Below are 19,982 nucleotides of genomic sequence, written 5' to 3'. Positions count from 1 at the left end.
AGTTAAAATCCTTTTGCAAGAGAAGAAGAACAAAGCAGATCTTCAAAGAGGGGAGGCATTTTCTGGATAGGCTCTGAGTTTGGGGGCATCAGACAAAACCCAGGTTCTGCCAGTTTGCCCTTGGTTGGCACTAGCACCCCTCCCCTCCAAGTTTCCCATACAGGAGGGATTGCCAATGCTGTTCTGCAGGATAACTAGTAATGGGTGCTTTGCTGCCCCAGGGTTCTGCCTGCTACTGCCTCATCCCTTTGGGGTTTCTACCCGATGAAAGCAAGAGGGAGCAGCTGGCAATGGTGCTCTCAGGATGGGGGTGGCTGCCCAGGGGGAGGTAGTGCTTGTGGCCTTGAGGGTACTCCACTCCCCAGGCCAGAATTTGAGGTGCTGATAGCAAAGGGATCCCAGCGCCTTGAGATATGGAGGAAGGGAGTGTGTGTGTGTGTGTGTGTGTGTGTGTGTGTGTGTGTGTGTGTATGTGTGTGTAGGTCTAGTCAATAAGGCAGAGGTTCCTGGATGCTCAGCTGCCAGGGATAGTTGAGGCAAGGTGGTCCCTGGGTCCTCTGACACAGAGGCTCACCAAGGCCAGCTGTGCCCTCCTTTCTCTGGTTCTTCACGGCTGGGGTCACTGAGCAAGGCAGGAGGGCCAGTAAGTAGGTACAGGGCAATTGCGCTGGCTCCAGAAATGTGGGCAGCGGGGAAGAGGGCCTCGGAGAAGACAGAGAGAGGAGTCCTGGGCTCTATGTCCTCTTCATGCATGTCCAGGCTCCTCCTTTCTGGAAGTTCAAGGTGGCTGGTGCTCTGGGGGTAACATGGGGCCCGACTGGGTCCTCACAGGGCGGTCAGGGTCTCTGCATGAAACATGCTCCCAAACATGTCCTGGGGAAGGGGAGAGAAGGAGCATGTCATGCGTGTCAGTGTCAGAGCCTGCGGATCTGTGGGCCCGGCCGAGAGGGGCCCCGCAAATCAGTGTGTGTGAGACACGGAGCAGGGACAAGGCCAGCCTGAGAGAAGGTTCCAGAGGCATTTGGAGGAGATGCCTGGAGACTGGCTTGAGACGCCTCTAGTGTGTGCAGGTCTTTGTGTCCCTCTCTCCCCGAGGTGAGTCTCTTTAGTCTCCCTGGGGTCCTGGCCTGCTAACTCTTAGCAGCATCGGCTTTATTTCCTGCCCTCTCAATGATGGGTTCAGAGGGCCCATTGGGTATAAAACTTAAAGAAACAGCATCGTTTGGGAGGAGATTCCTCTTCAACCCAAAGCACCATTTCTCTCAGCCTAGTTGTGTGTTTTATTCTAGTTATGGCCATTCGGGCAGGACCTCAGGATCCAGAGCGGAGAGAAAGGCTTCCCTCTGCATGGCTCTTAGCTCTCAGGCCGGTACCCACAGAGCATGTACCCCTAGTATTCACCTGATCCTTCTGTTTGTCGCGTTGCAGGGCACTGGTGTGTGTGTGCGCGCGCGCACGCGCGCGTGTGTATGTGTGTGTATGTGTGTACACAGATACACGGCTGCCCTGGTACTGGGACAGGGCACTCAGAGTCACTGCAGAAATACCTGCTGAGTCAGTGGAAGAACAGGGGACTTCTCTGCAACTCACATGTGGCAGAGGGGCAGGTGTTACCCCTATTTTCCTTAAGTTACAGTGATAAGAACTGGAGCCACGGGTGTTACGTGGCTTGCCCCAAGATCATGTGGGATGTGCTAGAGGGTTAAGAATAGCTGTCAGGTCTCTAGAACTTGGCCCAGCATCCTTCCCTTCCCCCATGATGCCACTCAGGGGCTGAGAAGAATTAAGCTCTGCTATTAAAAGAAAGATGCCGTTACCTTCAAGGTTATTGCTCTGGCTTAGAGGTGAGAGAGCCCAGTGCCAGCCCCCTGGGACTTGGGGGCTGCCTCCCTCCCCTCCTCACCCCTCCTTACCTGCTCTAGGTCCCAGTAGGCAGGACTCTGGTCTTCGGAGTCGTACAAGGAGAGCTCGGGGTCCTCTGGAGCCTGGGAGGGGAAAAGTGCAGGGTGAGGGTGAGCGAGGGTGGAGGTGGCTCAGGCGGTGCCAGGTGGTTCAGCAGTGTGGCTGCTTTTCCCCTCCGCACTCCCCTGCCTCTCCAGTCTCCTGAGTCCTCCCTTTGCTCTGGACAGACATACCTCAGTACCTGCTCTCCTTTGTGGGCATGTTGGAGGTGGGCGGTGTTTCCTAGCATACGAGAATCACTGGCTAGCTGCCTGGACTGCTCTGTGTCTGCTCCCGTGGCCCCCCACAGTGGCTATGCTCTTGAGAGAAGCCAGTAACTGACACCTACGAGTATATTCTGTGATGCCAAAGTCACCCTATGTGATGTCTACCATTGTAGCACTGTAGCACTGTCCTCCCATTGTTCATCGATTTGCTCAAGCGGGTCCAGTAACATCTCCATTGTGAGACTTGTTGTTACTGTGTTTTGACATATCGAATACGTCATGGGTAGCTTGCCAGGCTTTGCCGTGTGGGCAAGACACTCTTGGTAGCTTGCCAGGCTCTCCGAGAGGGGCGGACGAATCGAACCAGGTCAGCAGGGTCAGCCGGGTGCAAGGCAAAAGACCTACCTGCTATGCTATCACTTAAATACATCAACAACTGGATTTATTTTGTGTGTGTGCAATTGCAAATGGCGAGGACGCTTCTGGCAACTCCATGGAGATTTTATGAAGCCAGAAAGTCTTCAGAGCGTCTCAAGCTCCCTTGAGGGTCTGGACAGGTGCCAGGGCCTGTGCTCCCCAGGGCAGCTGCCATCCGAGAACAGTCTGTTTCACCCCATCCTATGGCAAATGGTTGCTCTAGAGCTAGAAGAACCTCTCTGATGGCCCCCATCTCCCCACCCAGGGCTAAGGCCTGGGGCATGGCTGGGGTGGGGGGGGGGCGGGACTCAGGCGGCCAAGGGCAGGGGCTGAACTGGGACTCTGGGAGAACCTGGGCAGGAACCACAGGGGGGTGGAATTTTTCTAGGTTTATGTAGCTCACCATCACTTACTGAGCTAGTCAATTATGTGCCGCGAATCTGAGACCACGTTAGGATCAGTCTCTTCACCCAACCCCAGCCTACGGGCTCTGAGCTCAGATAGAAGGAGGAGGAGGGTGAGTAAGCCGAGGGCTTAACCTAATTTGACCTGAGTGTCTGAGTGATCTGAAAATTGATATTAGCAAAAGTTGTAAGGGGCTGGAATGATAGCTTAAGGGGCTTTGCATATCAGATACTTTGCCTATATCCCAAGCACTGCCATAGTGACCCCTGAGCACAGAGTCAGGAATAGCTCCTGAACACCGCTGGGTATGGCCCCGCCCCAATACACCAAAACAACAAAGTTTTTTTTTAAATTACCAACTTCCCCCCTCCCAAACCCACTTGGGGCCTGGAGAGGGTAGAGTAAGTTAAGGCCTTGCATACTTCTGACCTGGATTTGACCCTGTGTGATCAGTCCTCCAAGATCCATCAGGGCTGATCCCTGGGTGCAGAACCAGGACTTAGTCCTGAGCACCACCAGGTGTGTTTTCCATGGAAAAACAAATCAAAAAAACAAAACCCACCAAAAACCAAAACCCCACACACAACCGCCACAACAAAACAAAGTGCACTGTCAAGTGATATAAAAATATGATTATCATATGTAGCACTGCACTGTAGCACCGTCCTCCCATTGTTCATCGATTTGCTTGAGGGGACACCAGTAATGCCTCCATTGTGAAACTTTTTGTTACTGTTTTTGGCATATGGAATACGTCACAGTGAGCTTGCCAGGCTTTGCCGTGTGGGCAGGATACTCTCAGTAGCTTGCCGGGCTCTCCGAGAGGGACAGAGGAATCGAACCCGGGTCGGCCACATGCAAGGCAAACGCCCTACTCGCTCTGCTATCACTTCAGCCATTGACAAAATAATACTCTTAAAACCAAAGCAAGAGAAAACCACTTTGAGGCAGTTTCAGGTGCATTTAGGGACACTCAAAAGACAGCTCCAGGTAAGACAGGCTTGGCCTTGGCACCCCATCTTCTGCTTCTTTCTAAAAGCCCCACTGTTCCTGCCTGGCGGCCTCTGGGCCTGGCCTTGAGATACCAGCACGGGCGCTTACCTCGGGGAAGCCCTGCCTCTGGGCTGCTCCTCTGGGGCTGGCCTGGGCGAAGAGAACCGCATCGTGGATGCTGGGGAAGACGTGCTGGTGCTCCAGGCACCCGTCCTCAAAGACGCCTCCGTGGCTGATGTCCTTGTACACCTGGGCTGGAAGCAGGGAGGGCACCTTGGAGTGCTGGCTGCCAGGGCAGGCCAGAGCTGGGGCCCAGCTTGTGGGCAGAAACACGCCAGGGGCCTCACGCTGCTGTGTCCAAGGGCCTGTCTGTCATGTTGGGCCCGAACAGCAGAGGGCACTGTGGACCCGAGGGTGGCCAGAGGAGCAAGAGGCGCAGGAAAGGATGACGTAGGCTTGAGGTTGCCGCCTGCTCAACCCTCTGCCTGCCCACCCGCCTGTTGTTTTCCAGCCTGCCCTGCACCCTCCAACCTGACAGAGCCTCACGGCTCTGCTCCTGGGCACGATTTCCTGAGGGGTAACAGTGGGAGGAGCTCACAGATCCTAACTCTGGGGTGCGTACAGTGACATCACTGTCCTTGCAGAGTCTCTTGAGTGGGGCCTCAGGCCCTTGGAAAGGGCAACCTCTCCTGGGGCTCTCACAGGTGAGCATGTGTATGTGTGTGCACGTGACTGCAGGTGCGTGCAGGTGTGTGGGTGTGGATGTGGGTGCGAGGGAGTCTGTGTGTGTGTGTGTGTGTGTTTCCTGGGTACTTAGGGTGTGTGCGCTAGGTCGGGGAGACTCATGGTTCAGATCTGGAGCAATGCCAAGCCTAGGGGTTCTTTCTGAAGCCTGTGATGCCCAGTCTGTTAGGGAGCCCTTGGGGGGTAATTGCACAATCTGGCCACTGTCTCCTTAGACTGTGTCTAGAGCTCTTAGGAGCAGGCAGTAGTTTGGGGGTGCTCTCCTTGCTACCCCTTACTATTCAGTGTCCGCCCCCATGCCACCCTGTCACTCCCCCACCCCCCACCCCAGGATTATGCCAACCTTCCTGCGTCCTCTGCGTCTTACCATGAATGTTCACCAGGAAGACCTTCACCCCAATCTTCCCATAAGTGGAGCTCAGCTGCAAGTGTGGGGGAGCGGGGAGACAAAAGGAAAGGAATGTTCCAAGTTGGTCTCAGAGTGACCCACAAAACAACACTTCAGAAGAGGGGAAGTCAACAAGCAAGCAAGCCTGAGAGACCGGAGACCAAAATAGCAGCAGAGCCACCCCTCCTGCCTGGAGTGTCGGCGCCTCTGGGAAGCGGCGGAAGTGGGTCCTTGCCAACAGGGAGGGCTCTCGAGTCCCCACAGCCCTTCTCATGGCGCTTTCCTCAGAGGCTCCCACACCCACACCCCTCCTTCCTCCTGGCTCTGTGGCCTGTGGCCTAGAAGTCAGGACCTCAGTTGAACCCTCTACACTGCATACAGGTCCAGTCGAGGGGACAGGTGGAGCACCTGCTCGGAAAGGATCCTTCCATGCAGCCTCAGTTTCCCCGACTGAGGAGCTCTCCCGTGGACACACAGTCAAGCTTCCCGTGGCCAGCCGGTCCCTGGGCTGAAATCCAGGGGGCCCGGGGGTGACTTCTTTCCCCGTTTCTGGGTAGGCTGAGGCTGGCAGGTCTGGGTGAGTGGGGAGGGACCTACATGGGCTCCACTCAGAGGCCGTGGGGCGGGCAGTGGAGCCTGACAGGAAGTGCGGAATCTCCACCAGAGAAGGCAGCTGGACGGAACAAGTCCAGTCCCAACCCAGCCTTGGGTTCCAGGCTGTCTGTGCCTGCTCGTAGATACCATCAGTCCCCGGGGACAGGGGGGTCCCTTGGTGACTTTCGCCTCCATGGCAAATGGCTCCCTTAGCTCGTCCGCACGGGGGCTCCAGGGAAAGGTCTTATGGAAGACAGGGGTGCGGCTGAGGGGGAGATGGGCCTGCACCCCCTGCCCGGTGGCCTCACCTTGGCCAGGGCTTTGATGCCCATCAGGTCCACAAAGCTGACCCCGCTCAAGTCGAGGATGAGGGTGTGGAAGGTGACGAAGGGTGGGACGCTGGCCAGCAGGTCTGTGGGCTCCGTCGGGGCCTCAGCAGGGGCCGGGGCCTCGCAACGAGCAGCCGGGGAGCTGTCGGGGCTGAGGGTGATGTAGGACACGTTGGTGCCATTGGCAGGGGTCTGGTTGTTGTTGGGGTCTGTGGGGGTGGCGTTCTCGAAGTCTTGCTGCAGCTCCTGCAGAGACACAGTCTGGGGGAGGGGAGAGGGGGGCCTGAACCTAGTGGTATGAGCTTCTCTGCCATCCTCCAGAAGGGCAGCCCAGCCCCCTGCTCAGGGTTTGGAAACAAATGGGCTCCGTTCTGTTTGTCCGAGTGTGCTTCCCCCCAGCACGTCCATGTAAGCTGGGCACCCCCGAAAATGCATTGTGCTAGGTTCGAGCCTGTGTTAGCTCAAATACGGGGGCCATGGAGCGTAAGGGTGGGCTGGGAGCTGGCAGCCTGACCTGGAGGAGTGTACTTGGCGCTCACCAGGCAGTGAATATGGGGACTCTGGTGTTGCCACGAGGTGCCATGGAGGCTGTTCCTAGCCCAACTTACCTTGGTTTTCATGAACAAAGACTTCCTCCGCTGGGAGGGCATCACTCTGGCCCTCTCCTGTTTCTTCAGGTACTTCTGCTTGGCCAGCAAAACCTTCTGGGGGTCCAGCCCTGTCTGCGGGGAGGGAGGCAGCAGTGGTCTCCACCCAACCCCTCGGCTCCCAGGCCCCCACCTTCCATCCCCTCTCAGTGCGCCCAGCCCCTGTGGGCTCAGGTGCCTCGAGTCATACCTTGGCAATGACCTTTTGCTTGAAGATCTCTGAGTTGGCAAAGTAGAGAGGGGAGCAGTAAGTGACAATTTTAATCCCTTCTATTTCCTGGACCTGTGACAGAGAGACTGAGCTCAGTTAGCAAATGACTGGTATTAAACGTTCTTCTTATTATTTTTTTAAAAATCCTTTCCTTGGGGTGGAGCAAGGCAAAGGGGGCCTTCACGGCATGGGGACTCACCCTGTTGTAGGTTTTGGGGTTCACATAAATGTCCGTATCCAGGACCTGGGCCAGAGCATAGCCGTTTCGACTGGGTGAAGAAGAAGGAGAGAAGCATGAGAGAGCATGCAAGGGCCATGGGGTGGGTGGAGCTGCCTGCCTGGTGCTCATGTTGGTGCCAAACTCGCAGGACGACTTTGCTCACTGACAGGCTGGGAGGCGGGAAGGGCACCAGGTGAAAGGCTCCATGGCCCCCAAATCACCACCTGCTGATGTTAAATTCTCAGGATGACAGGACTTCCCTGACACTCAGCAGCTTGCCTGCCCTACCCTGCCCGGCCTCCTACCCGCCCCCTCCCAGCCTCCCCGGGTCTGTGCATTTGGGCCGGATGCTGATTTGTTCTTCAGGAAGGACACAGCATCTGTCCAAGGGCCTGGAAGAGCCTTTGGAAGGACGTGGAGTTTCACCCACCTGCTTTGTCCCAACTTTCTCCCTCTAAAATCAAGATGTGGAGTCAGTCCTGGGCTGGTCAGATTCCCTTCAAGCCTGGTGGCACCTCAGGAAGGTGTCAGGGTACAGTAGGCCAGGACTTGGCCGGAAGCTCTTAGTGGGCTTGCCTAAGGCCCCCTCTATGGGTTCCAGGGATGGGCTGCTACTCACAACTGGGTCTGGAAGACCACAACCAGGACAGAGAAGGCGACGCCCACAGCCACACCATACGGCAGACTCAGGAAGAAGGAGGAGAGGAAGCTCACCATCCAGACACACTGCGAGGAGAGAGATGTCAGAGTAGGCCTGGGGGAAACTGCCTCTTTCAGGAAGTCTTCCTGAATTAGCCTAGGCCATTCTCTGCTAGGAGGACCTCAGACACACCCTTCCCTTTTCATGCATTTTTGTGCTGTTTTATGTTTTTGTGCTATGGTTACACCTGCTCATTTCCACTAACTTTCTTCTGGCTGGTTTCCTCAAACTGTTCTGACTCAAAAGGCAACCCTAGTACTCACAGAAGGCAGCTTGGCCTGGAAGGGCACAAGTCTCAGATCAGGTGTGCCTGGGTTTCAAGTTCCTTTATTTGCTTGCTAAGTGATACTAGTTGCTTAATCCTGAGGGACTAACACTGCCTAAGGAAGGAGGAAGGAAGGAAGGAAAGAAGGAAGGAAGGAAAGAAGGAGGGAAGGAGGAAACAGTAAGGAAGGAAAGAGTAAGGAAGGAAGAAGGAGGAAGGAAGGAAAGAAGAAGGAAAGAAGGAAGAAAGAAAGGGAGGGAGAGAGGGAGGGAGGAGGGGAGGGAGGCATGGAGGGAGGATGAAGAAAGGAATGGAGGAAAGAAGGAAGGAAGGGAGGGAAGGAGAAAAGGAGAGAAGGAGGAAGGGAGGGAGAGAGAGAGGGAGAGAGGGAGAGAGGGAGCTTGGGAGGGAGGGAGAAAGGGAGAAAAAAGACAGAGGAGTGAGTGAGTGAGGGAGGGAGGGAGGGAGGGAGGGAGGATGGGAGGAAGGGAGGGAGGGAGGTTGGGAGGAAGGGAGGGAGGGAGGGAGGGCTCCAGCTTGGTGAGAGACACTGGATGAGACCCCCTCTCCCTCTAACAGTGGCTGCATATCCTTCGATTAAGGATGCTCCCTGGCTTGATTGTCTGAGTCGGGGTGTGAGACAGGATGCAGTTTATTAGTTTTTCTCCATGTACCCCCATATTCCTCTAGGACAGCTGAGTCTGTGGGTGCTTATAGAACGGTGAAGATCAGCTGCACCCACACACTGTGTGGGCAGCTGGGGCAGAGGCGTGAAGAGCAGAGCCTGAGGTTGTGAAGTGGGTCTTCTTGCTCCCTGTCCTGATCACCCACCTCGATGGACCCTCACTTCTCCGGCTTTAGACTTCCTCCTGAGGACAATGCACATGCACTTCCTGTCTTGGAGTCAGCAGCCCGGGGGGATGGGGTCAGAGGCTTGGGACCCCAGTCCTGACCTGCTTACCTCCTGCCTTTGGGCTTTTGCTAACTCTGCCTCTCAGGGTCCTGATGTCATCTTTCAAATGAAGGGAGCTCCCCTCTGTCACAGGCCACAGGAGGCGTGTGGTGGGGAAACTCCGGGTGTCGTTGGGTGCAGATATGAGAGTGGAATCCCCGGCTCTTCTGTTCTGGTGCCTTCCACACACGGACTGTGTGACATTGCCATGACTATCACTCCCTCTCAGAGGAGGACCCTGAGCTCCTGAAGTCTGGTGACTTGCTCGAGATCCCAGTTTGCTAGCTTTATGCTCTCATCTTTGGTTTGGTTTGATTTGGGTTGGAGATCACACCCCAATCTGCTTGAGAACTACTCCCAGCTCTTTGCCCAGGGGTGACTCCTGGTGGCACTCAGGGAACCCTGTGGTGCCTGTGTTGGGAACGGAACCTGGGCCTCCCACATGCAAAGTATGTAGCCAGACCTTTGAGCTAGTTCTCGGGCCACAGATTTATTTTGGGAGGGTGGGAATGGCACACCCTGATGGTACTCGGGGGCCTGGGGGCCGCTCCCAGCAGAGCTCAGAGGACCATATCGTGCCAGGGTGAAGCAGAGGACTCCTGCAAAAAAGCATATGTCCTAGTCCTTAGAGCCATCTCTCAGCCCTCTTTTTGCTTAAAAAACGAAACAAAACAAAACAAACCCCAAAACTATAGGGGCCAGAGCAATAGCACAGCAGGGAGGGGACTTGCCTTGCATGGATCCAACTTGGGCTCAATCCTCAGCATCCTATATGATCCCTTCGAGCACCACCATGAGTGGTCCCTGAGTGTAGAGCCAGGAGTAACCCCTAAGCATCTCTGGGTATGGCCCCAAAACTCAAAATTTTTTTTTAAAAAAACTACAAATCAGAGCTGGAGAGATAAGATACATAGAGCACCCGCCTCGTGTAGCCAACCCAGGTTCAATCCCCGGCACCCCATGTGGTTCCCTGAGTCCCCAGCAGGAATGGGCCCTGAGCTCAGAGACCTGTTGGGTAAACCCTGTTGGGTGTGGCCCAAATACCCAAAGCAAACAAACTAGAAATCCTAACTCTATGAATAGCTAAGACTTTTGGGGCACAATTCAGATGACGACATGCTGCTTCTTTAAATAGATGTATTCTTTCATTTCATCCTCCTAAGCAACCCCCAGGGCTAAGTGATACAAAATACCCATTTCACGGGTGAGGAAGCTGAGAACCTGAGAGGTTCAGGGACTTGTTTCCGGCCAAAAAGTCAATGAACAGTTGAGTTCATTCACACCCAAGAACAGGATGAGTCACCTCAAAATCCGGGACTTAAGACTCAGTTATGCTTATGAGGGAGCAGCCAGCATGGGGGTCATCTGTAGTAGGGGAGCGAGGTACAGGGCTGGAGGAGGGGGTTCAGGGGGAGCCCTGGGGCCTTGGTACCTACACAGTCCAGCTTGCTCCTCCTCCACAGGTAGAAGGGGTCAGCCAGTTGTTTGAGGGAGTTCTTGAGGTTGACGGCGATGAGCGCTCCTAGCACCGACTGGGGGGGTGGTCAGAGCACGGCTCGAGTCACCCTCCTGCCCCTTCCTCACAGGGAGCCCGGGTTCTGGGACACGGCAGCCCGCAGAGCCCAAAGTGCTGCTCTCAGCATAAGTTAGGAGTGCAGGGTTTGAGGTCAGGCCCGTGTTGCCTTCGTTGGTCTTTCCCCTATCTAGGGACCCCCTCCCCCCCCGCTCCCGGGCCCTGAGTGGCGAATGAGTCAGAGGGCCAACCCCTCCCCCTCTCGACCCAGCTACCCTTCCCTGGAAATGGGGAGGTACCGAGCAATCGGATGAGGAATGCAGTCTCGGGTGGGTGCATCTTACCTTGGGGAGAGGGTAGAGGTAGGACCCCAGCACCAGCATGGTGACCATCACCACCAGGGACACGCACAGGCTGGCCACCTATTCAGAAGAAGAGGTCAGAGGGCATGCAGCACTGGGCTGTGGGCCCAAGCAGGGCAGGAAGAGGGGTGGGGCTCACCTGTGACTTCCCTCCTGCCCCGTCCACAGCCAGAGTGACCGACAGGGCACAGCAGATCACGTGGATTTTAAAGAAGGAGCCGAAGAAGTTGCTGCAGCCCAGTGCAATCATCTCCTGTGGGGACAGAAGGGGACAGGTGGGGAAAGGCAGGGACAGACAAGGACAGGCAGAGGTGGGGACAGGCAGGCTCGGGAGAGGGTCAGGCCTGGCCGCACAGGCACTCACGGGAATGGAGAGGCTGAGAAGTGCCTCTTCGTTAAGCTGAGGACGTGAAAGTGACCCCACTGCTATGAAGCTCCCCCCAGCCCCCAATCTAGAAGAACCTCTCCGGACCCCATCTCCCCTCCCCATGGGCCGGCAACTGGCCTTTCCTCCGCCCAAAGCCCCTGGGAGGGCCCCCTGCAGCCTCTACCCACCTGATTTGGGTCCACGTCGTAGCCATGCTTGTTGGCCAGGGTGCGACCCATGGCCAGGTTGATGACATAGCCCACGATGGCCAACGAGAAGGCGGTGCCAATCATGTCCTTCCACTGCTGGACCACGGGCCACACGGGGGTGGGGAAGCTGCGGGAGCCAGAGCAGGCAGGGTGAGCGGACGCAGAGGCCGGTTCCAATCCATGTGGGAGTCCCCCACCCCCTACAAAGGGCAAGGCCAGCACCCTCCTTTGCTCTCAGCACTCCACTCCCAGGCCCAGGGGCTGAGCTCACTGTGCAGAGACTCCCTCCGTGGAGAGGCAGCCCCAGAACCGCTTCCACTCTGCAGTCCAGGCCTGTCCTTACACAACCCTCCCGCCCCAACCCCCACCTGAGTCGCTATGCTCTCCAGAGCACACTGATAGGGTTCCCCTCGGTCTGGGGGCGAGGAGGGCACTGGGGGTCAGACTTGGCTAGGCAGCCAGTGAGATAGCACAGTGGGTAGGGCACTTGTCTTGCACACAGCTGACCTGGGTTTGGTTCCCCCAAGCCCCACCAGGAGTCTCCCCTGAGTGCAGAGCCAGGGGTAAGCCCTGAGCACTGCCAGGTGTGGCCCCCAAACTAAACAACCACAAGAAAAGACGGAGGTAAGGAGGGGCAGTGAGGCCCAGGCTGGGAGGGGCGGGGGCTCTCTGGCAGCGGGACTCACCCAGGCTGGATCTCTCCCACGACCTGCATGTGGTACTTTTTGTACATCTGACAACCCCCAGAGACGGCTGTGGCCACTATCACCTGCAAACCCCAAAGCAGATGGGCTTTAAGTGGGAGCCTCGAGCAGGGTCTCCCCAAGGAGTCCCTATCCTCCGGGGACCCCAAACCCTCCTCCATACCTCCTCTAGGAGAAGTCATTCTCCTGACTTCCTGTTTCACTGTGCTCACAGTGGGGTGTGCTGGTAATAAGTGGAGGGGTTGCCCTTGACCCTGACTAGTGTTGACTTCCTTTTCCTGTGGCCTCTCCTCTCTGGCCCCTCCCACTGGATGAGTGTCTTACCACGATCATCTCCGTAGGGATGGGGAAGCGGATCTTGTGCATGAAGCGTGCGTTCAGTTCTTTCACCAGCACCAGGAACACACCGCTGATGAGCGCGAAGATGAGTGAAGCCACGTTGGTGTGCGGGAGGCCTTTGCAGATGTCAATGAAGGTCTGCGAGAGAATGTCTTGCTCAGCATCCCCGGGCCCAGCGGTCTCAACTGTGGCCCGGTGCATTCCTACATGGTGTGAACCTGGGTGGGAATGCTCATTCCCTTTCTCCTCCTCATTAGAGTTCACACTGAAGGAGGAGGGATATCAGAGCTCAGGCAGGGAGACCTTTGCTGTTCAACTACTGAGGCACAAGTAGTAATTTTCTTTTTCTTTTTTAATTTGCTTTTTGGGTCACACACGGCGATGCACAGGGTTTACTCCTGGTTCATGCACTCAGGAATTACTCCTGGTGGTGCTCGGGGGACCATATGGGATGCTGGGAATCGAACCCAGGTCAGCTGCATGCAAGGCAAACGCCCTCCCCACTGTGCTATCGCTCCAGCCCCAATTAGGGATTTTCAACATGCTCCTGTGGGCCTGTGCGGGTCTGCGGGAGTGAAACGGTTGAAAACTGCTGCTACAGAATGTGTGTTTCCTTTTCTGCAGGGATTAAGGGTTCCACTAAGAAGCTCAGCCAGCCCTCAGAGGCATGAGTTTGACCACCGCCCCCCCCGACACACACACACACACACACACACACACACACACACACACACACTCCACAGTGGCGCCCAGCACTGTGGGTTGGACAGTCCTGGCCTGAGAACATTTCCCAAGGAGGAGCTCACCCCTTTGGCAAACAGCCCCTGTATCTGCTTGAGCCCTCCCGTTTGCTGGGGTCCTTCCTAGACTCACAAGGACGATGGATCCTGGGCCTGTGTAGGAAGGGACGGTCAGTCCGAAGATGTACTTGAGCACCGAGATCAGGATCTGCAGACCGGCTGCTGTCATGAATCCCCGGATGAAGGACTCAGAGAGGTAGATGGCCACAAAGCCGAACTGCACCAGGCCCAGGCCCATCTGAGAGGAGAGAGGTGGTGGAGGGGAGGCACAGCGTCAGCGGGCTCACACACGCGTTCTGTGCTGTCCAAGGAGGGCAGGAACCCCGGGGAAGGAAGCCCTTCATGACTTGTCCTCTCCTCGAGTGACCCAGGAGGCCTGAGACCCACAGGCACAGGCCCCTTCACTCCTGAATCTCTTGGGCTTCAGTTTCTTCACACAGAGAACAAACCTGTCTTCCCCCAATTTTTTCTCTCTGAAGATGACTCCACCACCACCCAGTGGGTCATTCAAGTGCTTGGGAATTATTGTCCTGGCTCTTACCAGGCCCTGTGAATGCTCCTGGCAAGATGGCCTCAAATGCACTCTATCTCGACAGTTGTCACCGTGGTCTAGTCGCTCATAGGCTCTTCCTGGTCCACACATGCTGTCCCCATAGGTCCCCTGATTCTCAACCACTTTCCACCTGTCATCTCTGTTGCCTGGTAGATCTTCAGAGACTCCCAATGAGACACAAAGCAGCTGCTCGGAGACAGGTCTCATCGTTGACCCTTGAAGACCTTTCCAGATTCTTCTTTGGTCTATCCCGAAAAGGCCCCTGACTCTCTGGTCACACCACACGGCTTGCCTCGCCATTCCCTGGTCTGTCCCCACTCTGTTCTGTGGACTGTTCCTTCGGTCCAGCCTGCCCTTCCCGATCAACTTCTGCTCCTCCTTCCAGACTGGCCATCATGATGGAGGAGAGCGTCTCCCTGATTCTCCTTGTGGCACCCCCACGGCAATCAGCACAGCCTCTCCCATCGCTCGCCTCGCTGCCTACGAATGTGCCTGTTGAGACAGTCGCTTTCTCTGCTGAGCGTTGTGAGAAATGGGTCTTTCATAGTTATTTTGGACCCTGCGGTCTTAGCCCAGTTCCTGATGCAGGGGAAAAGTGTGGCTGAAATGAGTGACGGAAGGTGCTCTCCGGGGTGCGTCCTACTCTTGCATTTTGTCGTCGTGTTCTTTCCCAGCCTCTGTCAGAGTCTCCTGACTCTGGGTACAGATGGGGTGGCCGTAGCGGGAAAAGTGTGTTGGGGGGACTGATGATTGGGCACAGAGGCTGAACAGGGGAGTAAAGGGGAGAGAGGGGAGAAACCCAGGATGGGAGAAACCTGGAGCGGCTGCGGCTCTTGTGGCCCTGCCAGGAAACTGTCCGGGCTTTCTGTAGTTTGGGGAATGGGGAAGGAGAGAAAGCAGAGCGTCTAATCACCTTTAACCCCGGAAGTGGAGGCGGGCTGGGAAGGGGTGGGAGTCTCACCTGAATGACAGCTGTCAGGCATGCCAGCGTCGCAGACACATGCAGCCGCTCTGCATCCATGGCCGCAGTGTCCACGTAGCTCTTGTTGGTGACATTGTTGAAGAGCTGAAATTTCGACTCTGGGGCCAGCTGCAGACAGATGTTACCCACCAGGATGCTGATAACGGCAAAGGTACCTGTGGTGCCCCACCCAGCCAGCACAAGTCAGAGGGTTGCTCTGCACCCAGGGGAACCAGAGGGGCCCAGGCATGCCACCGTTGCGCTGGAGACTGACCCCTCACTTTTCCAAGACACTACCCCAGCCTAACACCTACAGCTCCCACTAGCTGTGGGCTACACTATGTGGTACCCTCACCTCAACGGGGCACTTATTATCCACCAGCCCCTGGAAATAAATTTGGAAATATAGCACCTGGCCCTGAAGCCAGGTCTCATGATGAACCCCATTTTTCATTTCACAAGGTACCCAGGCCCCTGGGTCTGCTAGCACCCCTATGTGGCATGACGACCCTCACAGCGGCTTAGCGCTGCAACATGTGACACATTTTCTTGGGCCAAGAGGAGACTAGGCCATGTTCCAGAGAGGGAGACAGAACAGGCAGTGAGACTGAGCTCACAGGCATAAAGTAGTTACTCCAAGGTCACAGGCCTGTCTGACACTCACAGACAGCCTGTGAGGGAGGAAGCCCCTGAAACCATCGGCCACTTCCCGTGGTCCAGGTCCTCCTGCCTGCTGCAAGCGAAAGGCCTTACCTGGCACCATCTGGTGGATACCCCCCAGGAAGAAGTAGGTCAGGAGGGGGAAGAAAGAGGAGTAGAGGCCGTTGACTGCAGGAAGGTTGGCCAGCAGAGCAAACGCCATGCCTGTGAAAGATGAAGGGTGGATGGCTCAGGTGTGTGACTGCCACAGAAGACACAGGGTGGGGCGGGGAGGGGGGAGAGGCATTGGGGGAAGGCCTGGCTGAGGAGAAGCCTTCACCTTGTGGGACCTGGATGGAGCCCCCGCTGAGTCCCCCGAGCAGGTCCGGGACGATGTAGTCTTTGATCTTGTACTTGGGGAGCCAGGAGAGCACCGGCAGCAGCCCCAGCACCGTGGTTTTGATCTTGGCGGAGGAACATCTGCAGGGGAGGGGCAGGGTTGGTTCCCGTCAGCGCTTCAAGCCTGGACTGTCCTTGTGGCTTGTCCCCAGGGGCATGCATTCACTCCATTCACTCATTCATGGAAATGAATCAAAAATTCGCAACCACCCACATTGCGTGTGTGTGGCGGCCTGGGAAGAAGGGGCCAGGGGCTGAAAGTCCAGTGAGTGGGAGGACTCAGGTGTGAGCGGTCTTTTGCCCTGTGAAGTCATTGGGGGGAAGGGAGACGAGGGGCGGGAGGAGCTGTTTGCCGGTTAAAGCAGGGTGGGGAGAGTTGATCCCTTTCCTGTTTGTCGAACACCTTGAGGTCCTTTCACAGACCTCAGGAGCAGTAGGAACAAGGCTCCCTACAAACCGGAGGGTGACAGCTGCTGGATTGATGGCGGGAGGGGAGGGGGTCATTTGCTTTTCTTCTCCTTGTCATGGGAACTCAAATACTCAGGGCCCTTTGGTGACTCACTGGCCTGCTCTGATTAGGCCTCCTTCCTGCCCACCACCAATTCCTGCTTTTTACTGTTGCTCAACAATAGTTTCCCTGACATTAGGTCCCTTGGATGTCACCCAAGACTCAAAGCAACAGACAGTGCTTTGTGCCCAGGTTTTCTGTTCTGACCAGTGTGGGGCAGCACCATGGTTGCTGCCGGACCCCTGTTTCCTCTGGGAAGATGGAACCTCTCTTGCCTCTGGGATGGTGGTGGGGAACTGGGCAGTGGAAGCTGTCTGAAGCCTCTCTAAAACGTTGCACGCAGAGAGAACCAGCCCTGCAGGAACTCTAGGCTTGTCAGGGGCAGGGAGTGCCAGCCTCGGGAGTTGAGAGCTGGCTGGGAAGAAAAACAATTCACTTGAGGACTCGTACCTGCCCAGCTCACAAGGCTGCCCGATGTGAGCAAAGCAATCCTGAAGCCTGAGAGCAGGGCTGGGAACAGATGCTGAACACTTAGAAGTTCTGGAGGTCATGAAGGAAGTGGAGAGAAGAGTTAACGGGAGGACATGCATTCATTCATTCATTCATTCATTCTGCATCACCAGAACACCTTCTCTGTGTTAGCCTCAGGGGATTGTTAGCTTCCCACAGCACTTGAGCATTTTCATCATTAGAATCGCTTAGGATATCAGAACAGAAATAGCCCAAATTTTACTCCGTGGGTGCAATGACTGGCATAGACCTCCTGCTTTCAAAAACATGGAGAGTCTGGCCACTGGGTAGCTCAAGCCTTGATGGTGACTGGGCAGAGATGGAGCCTCCCTGGAGAAGTAGGGCTGGGCTGAGGCTTTCAGCGAAGACTCAAGTGTGTGATTCCCCAGCCCAAACCAGTTCCGCCTGCATCTCCACTTCACGGCCAGTGACCTCAATCCATGTAACTGAATCAGCTGTTTCCCCAGGGGAGTGAGGAAGAGCCAGCCAGTTCCAGCTAGGCTTGAGTGAAGGGGGAAGCCCTGTAGCCTCAGGCTCCCCAGTGTCTCGATCCCTCCAGCAGCCCCTGCCTGCTCAGTTCCAAGGGCCTGAGAGGAGAACGGAAAGAGCCTGGAGCTGGTGGCATCACCTCCTGGTCGGTTCCAGGTAGGAGAGCCCCAGCATCTTGGGGCTGGCTTCAAACACCCACTGGACCAGGAGAATCAAGAGTGGGAAAGGGGAGAGGGAGCCCTGAGGGGTGGTCTCTGTGGACTTCCCTTGATAAAGAGAAGTCGGGACCTGGAGCCAGCCCCTTCTTCAGATCCCTTCACAACCCTGCAGTTCCTAGAAGCTTCCTGAAGCTGAGATTGGTCCTTGTTCTGGTCTCCATCCTCCCCGGGACGCTTGGGTCCATATGAGGTGGTTGGATCTCAGAACCAGGGTTCTGGAAGCGCCCTGCCTCAGAACTTCCCGGAACCCTAGCCTAGGAACCTGGTGGAGGGCCATGGTCTGGCCAAGCAGGATTGGGGTGGGGAGTGGAGGAAAGAGGTTCTGGCTCGGGGCCATGTTTACCTGCAGGCATTACGAAGTTTCTCTCCCAGTGGGTACGTCCGCTCCTTCTTCTCAAACTCCTCGTCGAAGAGGGTGAGGGAGTATGCGGCTCTGTCCACCACGTAGCGGGGCCTGGGCTGGCTCATGTCTGGGGCATGGACGGGCTCTGGGAGAGGCAGTGGTGGGGAGGATGAGGGGCATCTCTCCCCAGGGCCAGCTGGGCCTCCTCTCCCGAGTCTTCGCCGCTGCAGAGTTTTATTCTGGACTTCCCGCCCCACCCAGGAGGTGCCTCCCTGCCCTGGCTCCGGTCTCTCCGCCGCACTCACTTCTCTCGGTGGCCTTCCTTCCCAGGCACCGATGATGCACGCACTCGCCCTGGCTGTTTTACTTGGCGCCCAGCACGTGGCTGGCACTCCACACCTGTGACATCACCATCACCCCCGCCGAACAGCAGGCAGAAGGGAGGTGAGGGTACAAAGGCAGGATCAGCATGTTGCTCGGACCTACCCACCGCACGCCGGCCCCTGGTGCCCCCTCCAGCCGCTCCACCTCTCCAGGCCTCAGTTTCCCTGGCAGAAAGCCTCCTACTACTCAGTCAGTTCGCTAGGAGGAAACAGAAAGAGCCTGCTGGGGGCTGGGGGTGGCGAGGGGTGGCAGGGTCCCCCGGAGGCCCTTCTCGAGCAAGGGACCCAGGCCTTCACTCACAGGCGTCCCGGGGACAGTGGTGTGTTTGGGGGATCGGGATGGTCAGCTCGGCGCTCCCACGGCTTCCTGTCCTAACCTTTCCCCCACCCTTGTGTACTGTGTCTCTCCTCCTCGCTCTTTGCGCAACCGTGCTGACGTTCCAGAAGCCGAGCCGGGCAGAGCTGAGTGCCAGGGCCCCTGAGGCCCAGAGGAGCTCCCCACAGGAACCTTCTCCCCCCAACCACAGCTGGTTTCCGTGGTCTCCCGCCTTCCCTGGAGCTGGCAGAAGTCCACGTGGAGGACCTTCGAGGAAGGGGGAGGGAGAGGGCAGCTTAGAGAGGACGTGTCGTGTCCAGGACCTGCGGAGTGTCAGATGCTGTGGCAGTTTGGTGGGAGATGAGATTGAAAGTGAGGAAATGCCCCACCTCTCCGCCCCCCGTCCTTGCACCCTCCCCAGATGAGGGATGCCCCTCAACTCTCATGGGAACCCAGGTGAATGGGAGGGCAGCAGTATGTGAGGGTGGGGAGGATGGAGCACACATTGACTAGTGTCCAGAAACCCAGAACTCGGCTTTACTGGCGAGGCAGATGCCAGCAGGTCTCTCTGGACCTCGGTTTCTTTTTCTTTCCTTGTTTTATGCCACGCCCATTCGTGCTGGGGTAGGGGTGAGGGGTGTGTGTGAGCATTCTCAGTGGTGGGTGCTCAGGGCCCCTGAATGTTGGAGATCCAATCCAGAGCTTCCACATACAAAGTCTGTGTTGCAGACTTTTGAGTCATCTTCCTGGCCCAGAACCTCAGTTTCTCATTAGAAAAATGGGACAATACTTCAGAGGGTTGTTGTGACGATCAAATGAGTCTAATTGGCAGTCAAGGGTTATGCAAAATGTGAAGAGAGTTATTATTTTTTCTTGCTTTTTTTTTGGTTTGTTTTTTGGGTCACACCCGGTGATGCACAGGGGTTTCTCCTGGCTCTGCACTCAGGAATCAGCCCTGGTGGTGCTCAGGGGACCATATGGGATCTGGGAATCGAATCTGGGTTGGCCGCGCACAAGGCAAATGCCCTACCCGCTGTGCTATTGCTCCAGCCCTATCATTATTATTTCTAATGTTAAGATTGCACCTATGATATTAATAAGATGAAGTGCCTTTGGGTGCCTGTGCCTAGACCCTTGCTGGTGCTTAACTAAGACTCAACAGATGCTTGTTGAGCGAATCCATCACTGGTGTTTTGGAGAAGACATGGGCAGAGGTGAATAGGAGCGATGGCATGTGAGACATTAAAAGGCCCAGTAACGTCTCCATTGGAGACTTTGTTGTTACTGTGTCTGGCATATCGAATACTCTCGGTAGCTTGCCAGGCTCTCCGAGAGG

The 19,982-nt window shown here is 56.3% G+C and overlaps 1 protein-coding gene across 1 annotated transcript; it reads right to left on the bottom strand.

Moving 5' to 3' along the window:
- Window positions 1-597: 597 nt before the first annotated feature.
- On the bottom strand, window positions 598-18,072 carry SLC26A9 (solute carrier family 26 member 9). Its single transcript, XM_056119150.1, has 20 exons — window positions 17,948-18,072; window positions 15,821-15,960; window positions 15,595-15,705; window positions 14,842-15,017; window positions 13,401-13,565; window positions 12,513-12,665; window positions 12,171-12,253; window positions 11,464-11,611; window positions 11,048-11,161; window positions 10,891-10,968; window positions 10,470-10,565; window positions 7,736-7,842; window positions 7,096-7,165; window positions 6,876-6,968; window positions 6,647-6,760; window positions 6,018-6,299; window positions 5,095-5,149; window positions 4,092-4,237; window positions 1,914-1,985; window positions 598-873 (listed from the first exon to the last, which is right to left on the bottom strand). Exons 1-20 carry the CDS (start codon window positions 18,070-18,072, stop codon window positions 826-828), a joined length of 2,376 nt encoding a protein of 791 aa, XP_055975125.1. The 3' UTR covers window positions 598-825.
- Window positions 18,073-19,982: the final 1,910 nt, after the last annotated feature.

The sequence above is a fragment of the Sorex fumeus genome, unplaced genomic scaffold (genome assembly GCF_029834395.1).
Source record: "Sorex fumeus unplaced genomic scaffold, SorFum_2.1 ptg000039l, whole genome shotgun sequence".
NCBI lineage: Eukaryota > Metazoa > Chordata > Mammalia > Eulipotyphla > Soricidae > Sorex > Sorex fumeus.
Note: the sequence above shows the minus strand (reverse complement) of the source record. Positions and strands in the feature narration are given on the sequence as shown.

Coding starts and splice junctions, on each gene's coding strand:
- SLC26A9 (XM_056119150.1), bottom strand. CDS start 18,072: ATGAGCCAGCCCAGGCCCCGCTACGTGGTGGACAGAGCCGCATACTCC. Junction 11,162..11,463: donor ACGACGTGGACCCAAATCAG/GTGGGTAGAGGC, acceptor CTGTCCCCACAG/GAGATGATTGCACTGGGCTG. Junction 4,238..5,094: donor CTTCCTGGTGAACATTCATG/GTAAGACGCAGA, acceptor CCCTGCTTCCAG/CCCAGGTGTACAAGGACATC.